This window comes from Ambystoma mexicanum, chromosome 9 (genome assembly GCF_040938575.1).
Source record: "Ambystoma mexicanum isolate Mex_15411 chromosome 9, UKY_AmexF1_1, whole genome shotgun sequence".
Classification (NCBI taxonomy): Eukaryota; Metazoa; Chordata; class Amphibia; order Caudata; family Ambystomatidae; genus Ambystoma; species Ambystoma mexicanum.
Genome location: NC_090931.1, coordinates 567,740,705 through 567,754,291, shown reverse-complemented (window position 1 = coordinate 567,754,291; position 13,587 = coordinate 567,740,705). Strand labels below are relative to the sequence as shown.

Genomic DNA, 13,587 nt, shown 5'->3' with positions numbered 1-13,587 from the left:
CAAGTCGGTTTCTGGAAATTGTCAGTCTTCTGCATTTCAGGGTCAATAGAAGAGGTCCCTCTATAGAGAGAGAAAGTGGTTTTACTCACCTTTTAACTGCCCCAAAAAAGAAACCAAGCAGGCCTGCGGACTGTCTTCGAACTTTCATATCTGATTCTTTCCCTTCCTCTTGAAAAATTAAAGATAGCTACGCCAGCTGAAATCCAGAATTCCCTCTGCCAGTGAGATTGGTTGTGCTTTGTGGATCAACATGTCCACAGCCATGCAGTGCACGAAAGATTCCTCAGATTTTCTCAGGTGGTCGACATTGTCAGTATGAATTTCTTTCCTTCGGTCTTAATGAGACTGGTGGCCGCCCATCTGAGATTTCAAGTAGTCCATATTTACCCATATCTTGATGACTGGCTCGTCTGAGCAGAATGTCATCAGGCAAAGGCATCACTCTATTTGTTGCTCGAACTATTGTGTAAATTTGGACTATCAGAAGAAATCTTGCCTTTGTCCCACTCAGGCCATCAGGTTTATAGGCTTCATATGGAGGGACACACGGGGAGAGTGTCCCACACAGAGGACAGGATTCAGGACATCAAGTTGGTCCATTTCTTGAGTCATCAAGAGATCTCAGTTTGGTGGTTTGCTGGAACTAATGGCTGGGACTCTGTTCAACCCTTTTGAGGATTTTAATTCCCCAGGAGCTGATATCAGACCTACATTGGTAGAACTACATAGCAAACCCCAGAGGTACCTTTGCATGAGCTCCCCCCCGCTGTATATTATAACCTTGGATTTGCCAATCACTGGGTTGGGCATGATTTTGGGACTGTTTCAGACCCATGGTGTTTGGTCCCCAAAAAAAGAGAATTACCCATAAACATGATCAAGCGATTAGTGAACTTCAAAGAGCTAAAATCATTTATGCCAATCATACAGAATTCCTTGGTTCTAATAAGGACGGACAGCATGAAAGCCATGTTTTATGTCAACAAACAGAGGGGAACCAGCTCTCCCCTCCTCTGTTGGATGGCCATAGAATTCTGTGAATAACCCACTGAACACCACACATTACTTCGTGCAATTCATTTAGCAAGAGAACTAAACACGATTGTGGACAAGCCTCCCTCACTCCTACCACAAATGGGTACTGAAGAACTTGGTAATTTGCATTTATTGTGTTTTATATAGCGCCTTTGTCCAAAGCTCTTTACGTAGGACAGCCATCAGCACATTGAATCACAATGCAGACCAGCGTTCATAAACAGTAACAGTCAATTAGCATTCATAAGAGTAATCAATCAGTGTTCATAAACCGTAACAATCAAACAATCAATTAGCATTCATAAAAGTAACTCAATCAGTGTTCAGAAACAGTAACAATCAATTAGCGTTCAGAAGAGTAAATCAGTTAATCCGTGTTCATAGACAGTATAAATCAATCAGAGGACTGTAAGAGGTGGGTTTTTAGAGAGAAACGGAACAGAGGATAGGAAGTAATGGAGCCAAAAGATAGGGGAAGCATGTTCCAGTGAAGTGGGGCTAGGAGCTGGAACGAGCGAAAACAGGATTGGGCACAGGGTGGATGGGGACCATGTCTAAAGTCTAAAAAGATTAGCAGAGCGAGAGAGTGAGGTGGAGAGTAAAATGAAAAGAGGGATGCAAGGTAGTCAGGAGCAAGTCCATAGAGACATTTAAACGCAAGACAGAGAAAGTTGTATTTGAGATGAGAATAGAAGGGCAACCAGCCAAGAGAGGCAAGGGAAGGAGAAATTGGGTCCTGGTAGGAGAGAAGACAGAGTGAGCGAATCGAAGAATGATAGATAGATCATTCAAGAGATTTTCTGGAGTTGGGAATACACTTGGGTGGCCCAATTTGCAACAGAGCAACACCACAAATGTCACCTCTTCACGTCTCTAAAGGGAACGGATTTTACCTTCTTAGGAGATGCTCATCAGATCTTGTGGTATCACAGGATAGACTTCTATCAGAATTCTGCAGCTTGACATGCTGCACTCTTTAGTCCGAGAGTGTCCGAACCACATTTGGTACTCTGGCCTGAGTCTCAGGATGTCGAACTCTCTCCTCCTTCCGATATCCCAGGACCTTCTGAGCCAGCATGGAAGACAGATATTGCACCCCTCCCTTTCATTGACAAACTTGATGCCTGAAATATGTGCCTTTGATCATATAGGTTTATGGGATCAGAATATCTTGGTAATCCAAGCAGCCAGCAAAGCTTCTACAAGTAATCAATACAAAAGTAAGTACACATGCTTTTGCTACTGGATGCTTGAGCATTCTCTTGATCCTCGATAACCTTCCTTGGACAATGTATTAGAATTCAATTGTGTTGATTGTATTTATCTGCGATGGACATACTTGGGCCTCAGTATCTTTCTTTTTCAACAGCTAATCCAGTTATTAAAAGACATGTCGATAGCTTTCTTCGTCTTTCTCCACCTGTGACAAGGCCGCACCCTTTGTGGGATCTTAATATTGTTGTGGGATCTTAATATTGTGCTTGCGGCTGTAGCTTATAATCCTTTTGAGCCAATGTCTCTGGTGGACATCAAGTTAGTTACTTGGAAAATAGCTTTTTTGGTTGCTATCACCTTTGCCAGAAGAATTAGCATGATTCAGGCGCTTTCAGTATCAGAGCCGTACAGGGTTTTTCATAAAGACAAGGTGGTTCTTGGAACACTCTTTTCGAGGGGATTGGGTCCTCCGATGTATTCCATATCTATGACAGTAATTACCACAGCTGTGCTGCTTCGGAAAATCTTTCTGCGTCCTGCGTCGATGACGTCGATACGGTGTCCTCGAAGGCCTCCGTCGAGCCGACGTCAGCGGATGTTATAAGTAGGATGCGCGATGCCCGTAGCCTCAGTTCCATTTTTCCCGCGAACCTGTTCGCTTCGGAGATCTCGGCGCGCATCGGTTCTGCTGAATCCTGTTCTTTCGTGTATTTGAAATGATGTCTTCGGCTTCTTCCACCCTGCGGTCGGGTTTTAAGAAGTGTCGGGTGTGCGGGTCCAAGATGTCATTGACGGACACGTCGCTTGCCTCTAGTGCCTCAGGAAGGACCACGATACGGATGACTGTGTCGACTGCCAGTCGCCAGTCGCTTACATCGAATGCCTTGTGGGAGCGTAAGAAGAAGCTGTCGGTGGGTAAGGTGGCCAAGCCCCGGAAGTCGCGATCCACCGGACGATTCGAGGGGCGACTCTCTGCATCGTCATCGTGAGTCTGGGGGGGTCTCGGTCCAGGAGTCAGTCTCGCCATTCCTCTGCATCTTCGAGGCACTCACGGAAGCGCCATCACAGGTTGCCTTCCCCGTCCTCATCCGAGGACACCGCCCATCGGCGGGTTGCTTGTCACAACAAGCATTCCACTCCTGATGAATGGGATTCCTTCCGAAAGGAGATGATGGCGATTTTTCAATCGCAGGGCTCCGGTCCGTCCGCGCCGCCGAAGGACACCGGCTAGAGACACCGCTCTTCCGCCTTCGGGCTCGAGCGGTCGTCGCGAGCACCGGGCACCTTCGAGGTCCTGGTCGGACAAGGATGGTCGCTCCAGCCATGCCCGTTCCAGGTCCCGGTCCTCGACGCCCTCGAGACCGAGTGAGCCTGTGAAGTCTTCGAGGAAGACATCGACGCCTGTGGCGCCGAGGTTGTCGAGGGACTGTCTCGAGGCTCCGCCTCCGAGGAAGTTGTCGACCCCATTGGCGCCCAGGCTGTCGAAGGACACGGTCGGGGCTCTGCCCTCGAGGCCTGTATCGACGCCGTTAAAGTTGTCGGCGCCTCGCTCGACGTCGACGCCCTCAACGCCTTTCGAGGCTGCTTTGTTGGAGGTACCCCGTGGCATGGTGGAACCCCCCAGAAAGGCTCTGGCCAAGGCTAAGAATGTCTTCGTCCCTTTTTCTGTGCCCTCTTTCCGCCCTCTGGATTTTATTTCTGAGGGGGATGAGGGATTTGAGGAAGGTTTGGTGCCTGATGAGGTGCCTGACGAGATTTTGTCTGGTCACAGCCAGATTGAAGACCCGCATCAGTCACTGCACGACGCCTGTGGTCTGGACACCTCTCCGGAGGTGGAGTTCTGCCGGCATGAGCCTGGCACCCATACTGAGTCCTCGTAGCTGCGCCTTATGTCAAGGGTGACAAACTACTTGGGGTGGCCTGCGCCACCCATGGATTTTCTGCAGAATGACCTGACGGACATCCTCGACCAAGGTCCTCCAACTGACCCGGTACGGCCATTCCATATGGCTTTGCAAAGAAGGGTGGCTGTGGCTTGGACTGCTCCAGAGAGTCTCCCGGCAGTGAGCAAGTCTTTGCCGCGAAAATACTGTCCCGCCAGTAGTGACCCCTCCTACTTGACCATGCACCCCTCTCCGGAGAGTTTGGTGGTGCAGGCGGCCACGGCCCCAGCAAAGCAGGCGTCGTACCCTACCATCCCTCCTGATAGGGACGACAAACGTTTTGATGGCTGGGCGAAACACGTGTTTTCTTCAGGGGGTATGGCTTTACAGGCAGCCAACTCTGTGTGTGCCTTGTCGTGTTTCACGCACACTCTGTGGAACTGTATTTCATTGGCGGCTGAACATATTCCCGAAGGGCAGGAACGGATGGTTTTCTTGCTATCGCACAAGATGGCAAGGATGCTATGTGTGAGTCCGTTCCGTCAGGTCTGGACATGGCGGATTGTGTCAGCCGGTCTATGGCGGCGAGCACCGTAATACGCAGGTTTGCGTGGTTGCGGAAGTCAGGGTTTGCTCCTGATGGGCAGGCCCGGCTCCTCAAAATGCCCTTTGATGGTGAACATCTTTTTGGCAGCAAGGCTGACGAGAGCCTTGAGAGGTTGCAGACCTCCAAAGCTGCAGCAAAGTCGCTGTACGCTGCAGTTCGCCAACCTCCGCCTTTTCGTCCTAGGGGACAGCAATGGAGGGGAGATTCCTTTCGATATTATTCATCCTTTAGTAAATCGAGAGGAGCTGCAAGTCAAAGGGGCGACCGTAGGAGTGCCAGAGGTGGAAAACCGGGTACTCGAGGTGCCAAGGCCGCTCGGACAATTGCCTCTTTGCCCTCAGGCACTGCCGCAGCCGCTTCAGCTCAGTCATGTGGCCATGTCCCATGGACCGCCGGTATGGGGAAGGCTGGCACAGCATCTTGTAGAGTGGCGTGCCATTACTTCAGATGTGTGGGTTCTGGGGATCATAGCCCACAGCTACTGTCTTCCTTTCCGGCAGAGGCCTCACGACAATCCACCAGGGAATCTCTCTTTGAAGAGTCCGGATCTGCTCCTTGCGCAGGAAATTCAATCCCTGCTGGAGAAGGTGCCATAGAACTGGTGCCTGTAGCGGAGAGGAACTAGGGATGGTATTCCCCTTATTTTTTTATTTCGAAGAAAGACGGGGGATTGAGACCCATCATGGACTTGCGCGGTTTGAACAAGCTCCTCAGGAAGGACAAGTTCAAGATGGTTACTCTTTCTCAAGTCCTCCAGGCCCTTCAACTTCAGGACTAGTTGGTGTCTCTCGACCTCAAGGATGCTTATTTTCATGTGCCGATCCTGCCAAAGCACAAGAAGTACCTGAGGTTCGCGGTTGGCGACTCGCACTTTCAGTTTCGGGTCCTGCCGTTCGGATTGACCTCCGCCCTAAGGGTCTTCACCAAGCTCATGGTGGTGGTGGCAGCATATCTCAGGAAAGGGGGGATTCACGTCTACCCCTACCTGGACGAATGGTTGTACAGGGCGCGCTCTCCTGAGCAAGTCCTGAATCATCTGTCCGTCACCTGCCACTTCCTTCACAAGCTGGGCTTCTCCCTCAACTTAAAGAAGTCCCATTTGACGCCAGCCCAGCGGCTCCAGTACATCGGAGCAGTGCTCGACACATCCCTGGGGCAGTGTTTTCCTCCCCAGGTGAGGGTTCATCACATTCAGCAGATGGTGCACAAGTTTCAACACGCCCAGTCTCTCGGCGTTTGAGTTCTTGAGGTTGCTCGGCCTCATGGCATCCTGCATTCTTCTGGTGCCGGAGGCCAGGTTGCGGATTAGATCTCTGCAATGGGTCCTCAAGATGCAGTGGTCGCAGTCCTCCGGCAGGATGTCGGACCCCGTTCAGGTGCCGCCCTCGGTCTCCCAGGACCTTCTGTGGTGGGCCGTCGAAGGCAATCTGATGAACGGGGCTCCGTTTTGGCTACCCTGGCCGGAGGTGACGATTGTGACGGACGCATCCCTCACGGGATGGGGAGCTCATGCCAACGAGTTGACAGTCAGCAGTTGTTGGTCTCCGTCGGAGTCCAGACTCCATATCAATATGTTGGAGTTGAGGGCCGTCAGGCTTGCCCTGAAGGCTTTTCTGCCGACTGTGTGAGGAAAGAATGTCCTGATTTTGACGGACAACACAGTGGCCATGCACTACCTCAACAAAAAGGGGGGGCACTTCCTCTGTGCAGGGAGGCGATGCAGCTCTGGTTCTGGGCCATCCAGTAGGAAGTTTCGATCTCAGCAGTTCATCTGGCCGGAGGCGAAAACGAGATGGCGGACGCTCTGAGCAGGCAGAGCGCAATCTCTCACGAGTGGGAGCTGGCTCAGGAGATTCTCCTGGAGATCTTCGCCCTTTGGGGAACCCCTCAGGTCGATCTCTTCGCCTCCAGTGTCAACCGGAAGTGTGAAAGTTTCTGCTCGCGGGAATTTCCTCCAAAAGGAGCCTTAGGAGACGTGTTTGTGGTGGAGTGGTCCTTCCCACTGCTGTACGCGTTTCCTCCAGTCCCCGTCATCCCGCAAGTACTGAGGAGGTTACGGAGGTTCGGTTCCCGGATGATCCTCATTGCTCCGGCTTGGGCTCGGAGGACCTGGTACCCGGACCTTCTCGACTTGTCCATCTGCCCTCCACGTCGTCTTCCCTACTGAGACGACCTGCTCTCAAGGGAGGGGGGTCAGGTTCTCCATCCAGAGGTCAGATCCCTCAACCTTCACGCTTGGCTTCTGAAAGGTTGAGGTATAAGGATTGGGACCTCCCTGAAGACGTGATGGAGGTGTTGCTTTCGGCCAGATGGCCGGCAACAAAGTCCCTGTACCGTTGCCGTTTGAGAAATTTTATCGACTGGTGCAGGGTTAAGAATGTGGATCCTTTTTCATGTGACATTCCTGTTGTTCTGTCTTTTTTGCTTTCGTTGGCCCACAGGGGCCTGCAAGTGGGTACTGTTAAAGGTTACCTGGCAGCGCTGTCTATATTTAAGCGCTCGTCTGAGGAGTGTTCTTATTTCAAAATTCCGTTAATTTCTCAGTTTCTCAAAGGACTTACTAATGTGTTTCCGTCGTCACCTTTCCAGGTGCCTGGTTGGGATTTGAACCCTGTTCTGAAATTCCTTATGGATGCTCCGTTTGCGCCTTTACAGTCTTGTCCTTTGAGGCTGTTAACCCTTCAAACTGTGTTTTTAGTTGTGGTCAATTCTGCTTGCAGAGTGAGTGAGTTGCAGGCACTTTCAGTTAAGCCACCCTTCACTATGTTTCATAAGGACAGGGTTGTCCTTAGAGTTTCTGCTTCCTTTCTTCTGAAGGTGGTGTCGGAATTTCATTTAAGCCAGAAGGTTGTTCTTCTGGCATTTTATCCTCCTCCACATCCTGGTAAGGAAGAGGAGAGGCTCCATAGGTTGGATCCTAAGAGGGCTTTAAGCTTCTACATTTCTTGCATGTCCCGGGTCAGAGTGGACGATTAGCTCTTTATTGGTTACGCTGGAAGGCGTTTGGGACAAGCTGTTACTAAGCAGACTTTGTCTAGATGGATTATCTTGGCAATTTCTGAATGTTACCGCTTGGCGGCTAAGGACCCTCCGGTAGGCTTACGGGCCCATTCTACTAGGGGTATGGCTGCCTCGACTGCCCTGCAGAGGGGTGTTCCTATTCCTAACATCTGTGAAGCAGCCACTTGGGCTTCGGTCCATACTTTTGTACGACACTACTCCCTAGATTCTATCCATGGGCAGGACTTGGCCTTTGGCAAGGCGGTCCTTTACTCTGCAATTTGATTGGGCATTCTAAATTTCTATATTCTAAATTCTTTTTCCCTCCTCCATACGTTGGTACTGCTTTGGGAGTCTGTCATAGATATGGAATACGTCGGCGGACCCAATCCCCTCGAAGAACAAGTTACTCTCTTACCAGGTAACATTCTTTCGATGGGATGGTCCGACGACGTATTCCATATCGCTCCCTCCCTACCTGCCCCGCTACAGAATTTCTTATACGATTGCAGCTTACATTTCTGCAAGGCTTTCTGTGGTCATACTGGCAGAAGATTGGTTCCACACGTTCTGGGAAAAAACTACAACTGAGGCTACGGGCGTCATGCGTCCTACTTATAACATCCGGTGACGTCGGCTCGACGGAGGCCCTTGAGGACAGCGTATCAACGTCATCGACACAGGATGCAGACGCCGAAAGATTTTCCGAAGCAGCACAGCTGTGGTAATTACTGTCATAGATATGGAATACGTGGTCGGACCATCCAATCGAAAGAACGTTACCAGGTAAGAGAGTAACTTGTTCTTCTACCCAAAATGGTCTCTTCCTTTCACATAAATAGGGAGACCATCCTTCCTACCTTTTGTCCTTCTCTGCAGTCCAAAGTTGAAAAAACATTACACTATTTGGATGTGAGGTGTTTGCTTGTGTTCTACCTAGACGGTTTTAATAGAATTTAGGAAATCAGACAGCATGTTTCTAACATATGTCAGGAAACAGGCTGGGCTTTCAAGCTTCTAAAGCATGTTTATAACATATGGAAGGAAACAGCTTGGCTTCAAAGCTTCTAAAGCAATGATTGTATGATGGATTGTCTCTTGTATTATTGTGGCCTACAAACTTCAAAAGAGAATAGTGCTGAATGATCTCACATTTCAGAGAAATGTCTCCTGGTATGTCATTAGTAAGGCTGATACGTGGTCTTTACCATCTGCTTTTTGAAAGCATTACTGCATGGACACTGCAGCCAGGTCTGACACTAGATTCGGGCAAGCAGTCCTGCAAAATGTGTTTGGCTAAAGGTTACTCTCCAGCGTCCATAGTTGATCAGTTCTTTTTACTTTATCATAAGTATGGAGGAAAGACGACGTAACGTAGGAGTAAAAAACAATTACTCATGGTAGTGACTTCTCTACTCATTTCCCATACTCCATACGTCCATACGCCCCACCCACCATCCCCTGTAAATAAGAGCTATAGTCAGGTGAACCGTCTGGCGGGTCCAAGTACTGAATGATGTTGCCGCTGGTCGTGTGAAGAATCTGATGGGATTCTCCTCATAAACCTGGTCTGGGACCCTCCTCGTGTGGCCAGGGAAAGGCAGGCACTCTCTGATCCCGATCCTGGGGATGGTGTACTGCGGGAGGATCACATGGGGGGGGGGGAGATCAGACCAGGAAGACTAGGAGGAACCTGCTATTTAACTTTCCCTGTGAGCTCTCCCTTTTGATGGCTTGTTGCCAACTCAGAGAAGTAGAAAACCCAGAGCAATCCTCGGGAAGAGATCTACCCAGAACAGGTGAAGGTCTTCCAAATCACAGGTTTTTGGTTATTGTATTATGTATATTATTTGTTTTACTTTGAATGTTTTTGTTGCTTAGTGTGAGGGCCAGTTTTGTTGATTCTGGAACTCGCTGTTAGATTAGGTTTAGTTGGGAGTGATTTGCACTTTTTACTTAATAAAATGTTTAATTTGGATAAAAACACAAGCAACTGACCCCTCACACAGTGGGGACAGTGGGGTGAGGCATGCTTATGCTGCCACCTCTTAACGAGCAAAGAAAATTCATTTAAAGCAGAATTAAACTTTTTATATTGTGCAAAAAGTGCTCTGGTCCCTTCCAATTGGATGACACCCATAAGTATGGAGGTAAGGGGAGTGGCTTTTGCTTTATCCGGTTTCTGTTTTATGTTCCTCTCTCTATTCAACTCTCACTTCCATTCTCTCTCACTCCTTCTCTTTCAGAACCAATCTCATGTTCTAATCTCTTTCTACTCACTCTTTTCTGTCTTTCCCCTCTCTCTCTATCACCTGTTACCACATTCACTCTCACAACAGTCACTCATTTGTTCACAATTGGTACCACTCTCTCACACACAATACTTCACCTCCACTCCATTGATCAATCGCCAACACATCCGCAGCACTCCACTCCACCTTCTGTTCTCTTTCAGGTCTCTCAGTCCACCACCACTACCTTGGAACTCACCTGAACACCAGGCCAGTCGCTTTATTCCTTTTCCCCAGGGGCCGGGTCACAGTGTCCCCTTTAAAACTTCTCGGTGACACACCCTTTTTCCCCCAACGTGGGCATTTGTAGGGTTGTCTTGTCTGTATCCCTCTATTGTTGGTCACTCACGTCTCCTTTCTGTTGTGCACAGAGTCTGTGCCATTGCGGTAGCTTGGAGTGGATGAAAGGAGTGAGACTTCAGCGTTAGTGCTTCTGCTCTCTGACTTCCCCCCTGGGGATGAACTGCATGCTGGAGCCAGCATTTCTACAAGAAACATGAAAGACGTTCCGCCTCATACTAGGCTACAAGGCCTGGTGCTACGGACGGTGGTACTGAGGAAACCGGTATCCCCAGCAAAATTAGGGTATTCAGGACTGGGGGTAGGGTTGGCTTGGTGCATTCGCCCTATTAGGTTGCCAACACTTGTATGGGTATGTTCAAAACCCTCCTCCCCCGCGCCCCAGTAGGGTCAAGCACCTGATCCTGTCGCACTAAGCAGATTTAGGTTTCAATTTCTCCCTATCTTGAGTACACTCGAGTGCTGGACTAGCTCAGATGAGCCCTTTCCACTTCGCCCCTTTCCTCTTTGCCCTTTTTCTTTTTGCTCCTTTTGTCTGAATAAATTAAATACTCTAATCCAGTTAATATTTTTGTGTCCCAAATATAATAGTTTACCAGTTCACTTTGCACCCATTTCTTAGAGCCAGTGGCTTTAGGAAGATTATTCCCACCTTAATTTATCTTAAATTCATCCCAATTCATGTGGCAGCCTGTGATAATTAACTATACCCTTTGCAAGGCTTGAAAAGTGAAAGGGCAACATGAGCATAGTTAATGTTGTGTTTAAGTCTCTGGTCTACCAATTAACATCCCTTTAAGTAATTTGTAATTACTCTACGGAACGCTCTTTGGCACTTTCAGCATCTGGGTACAATATTTATTCTCTGCCATTGTATATTGCTTCATAAATTTCATACTTTTTTTCCTTATAAGATGAACTACTTCCTTAGCATAAATATTTGTTGTAATGTTGGCTGCAGTGTTTTGCACATATTTTGTTACATTTTTATATTATGCTTCTGCACTATATTATGTGTTTATACTTTTTTTTATCATTGTAAATCACATTTTTAGTATTGTTTTGTTCTATGTTTCTCTGGCTGTGTCAAAATATATCTGTCTGAATACAAGAGAAACCTTGTCTGATCGCAACTCAGTCAGCATACATGTGGTTTTCTTTCAGTTCTCCATGTATTTCTGAGTATGATTCTTCGAAACAGCACAACATGTTGCTTGCATCTTAAATTAACTTTTGTATTATAAGTCCCTTTGAATAGATATTCCCATATTAAGAAAGTCCTTAATTGGCCACAGAGATTCCAGGGTCTTTGAAGATTTATCTTTAAGAAATCAACTTGCAGTTGTTTCAGTGAAATATATTTGTCTTATTATTCAACAGGTGTGGAAGAGATCTGGAGCATGGTTTTACAAAGGGTTACCAAAGTATATCCTGCCACTGAAGAGCTTAAGTAAAGGGAATGAACTTCATCTTCGGCCGGTTCAAGTTGAATCTTCTATCCAGGACATTAAAAGCATCCCAACCAACAGATCTTATACTTGGGCCAGAGGAAAAGGCAAGTTGCTGATTTTTTCATTGGGTGTAATAAGCGCATACATAATCTTGATTAGTCCACTTTCTCGGTGCACAGGTTTTCTCTTCACTTAGAAATAGATCCCAAGGTATTTGACACATTTATTGAACAATGAGTGGGTGTGGATTATTACCCCATTGGAGTTGGCTCTCTGGTGCAGTACATTGTAGAAATGTCATTTTGTTAGTAATAAGAAGACCTCAATGTGTATACAAACATTATATTTATAAACATCAGTAACTGACAAGTCCAATAGTTTTGGCTTTTGTAAAACATATTTGGAGTTCATGCACACAGACAAACTTGAGGGGACGGGTGATATCTCAGGGGTAAAGTAGATGTGTAACATGGGTGTAGGAGGGGTCCAGTAATGAATATAAATATATGGATTGATGAACAATGAGGGGGTACGGAGGATGCATGAATGAAGGATTTTGTGCATGGAGCAATGGGAGGGGGAATGGTGCTGGAGGAATGAATTAAATAACTTGTGAAGAAATTAAAGTTTGATGTCTTATGATCATGTCAGAATTTATAGATGGATAAATGCATAATTGTGGTATGGGTTAATAGAATATTGAATAAGCATGTAGGGATATGATATGGCATTTGTAACGCGCATATACATGGATGGATGAATAAGTATGATGGTGGATAAATCAATGAGATTGTGAGAATGGGTGGATAAGTGAATGTGAGGCATCAGTGTGAATTTCACAGCAAGGTTGCACATATCATGCTAGATCACTGAAGCGACCTGGAAGTTTGAACATACACAACACATCATGCAATGATACTAGACCGAAGGTGTATGTGCTCTGGTGAAGTTCACTGCATGTGTCTGATGACTTCAAGGGGCAGTGACCGTGGGGGCTGGGTATGTCCCTAAGATAGAAGTTGATGCAGTGGGGGGTTAGTATGAGGATGGACTCCTGACTCACCTCACCAACATCATATGGCTAGGAAGAGCCATAAAGCAAGTAACAACAACGCAGGGCCTTTGAACCACCTTCATGGTCCACCTTCTTGCACCAGGGGTCAACAACCCACCCATTTCCAGCCGCAGCTGCCCGGTCACCTACTACTCAACAAGCGCCCCATTTCCTGAATTCCCATTCTATCAGCAATGCCACTTTAAGAAATTGGGATTCTGGGCACTCGCAGGTAAACATAGAGAACTGTGCGAAGAATTACTGGCTCCTGCCAGAGCCCATTTGATCATCAGGAGCCCTTTGTCAATCCATATGCGACCTTGCTCATGGGCTACTGCAGGCATCAGGAATTTCCAGAGAATGTATGCGTAGCACACAGAGTGAATTTGTACAGGAACATATTTTCCTCTAACGATATCTGCAGTGGTTGCTGTGGGAACGGAGCAACCACAAAAGAACTGTGAGAACTCCCAACACCTACTCCATTCTTACTAACGCTTTCAAGTACTGGCTTCTGCAGATCCGTGTAGCAACACTCCTGCTGCTCCCTACAGCTCAAAACACTTGCCGGTATGAAATCCAATTTGCTATCATAAGTGCAGACCATCACAGGTTCTGGTCATGTCGGGCTGTTGAAGGGCTGTGCAAGCTCTGACTCTTCCAAACACTGTAGGCCTTTGGAAATGTTAGTGGGAGGGGACTTGCAGAGACTTGGAGATATTGGAAGAAGGTGTTAACAGGCGTTGGAAGA

General features: G+C 47.6%; 1 protein-coding gene across 2 annotated transcripts in view; it reads left to right on the top strand.

The window, feature by feature from the left end:
• Positions 1–13,587, top strand: part of RPH3AL (rabphilin 3A like (without C2 domains)) — a 1,136,504-nt gene that overhangs the window by 775,668 nt on the left and 347,249 nt on the right. For both annotated transcript variants that reach the window (XM_069615164.1, XM_069615165.1), the window contains exon 7: positions 11,712–11,886. In XM_069615164.1, coding sequence (XP_069471265.1) covers positions 11,712–11,886 — 175 coding nt within the window. The remainder of the gene's footprint in view (positions 1–11,711; positions 11,887–13,587) is intronic.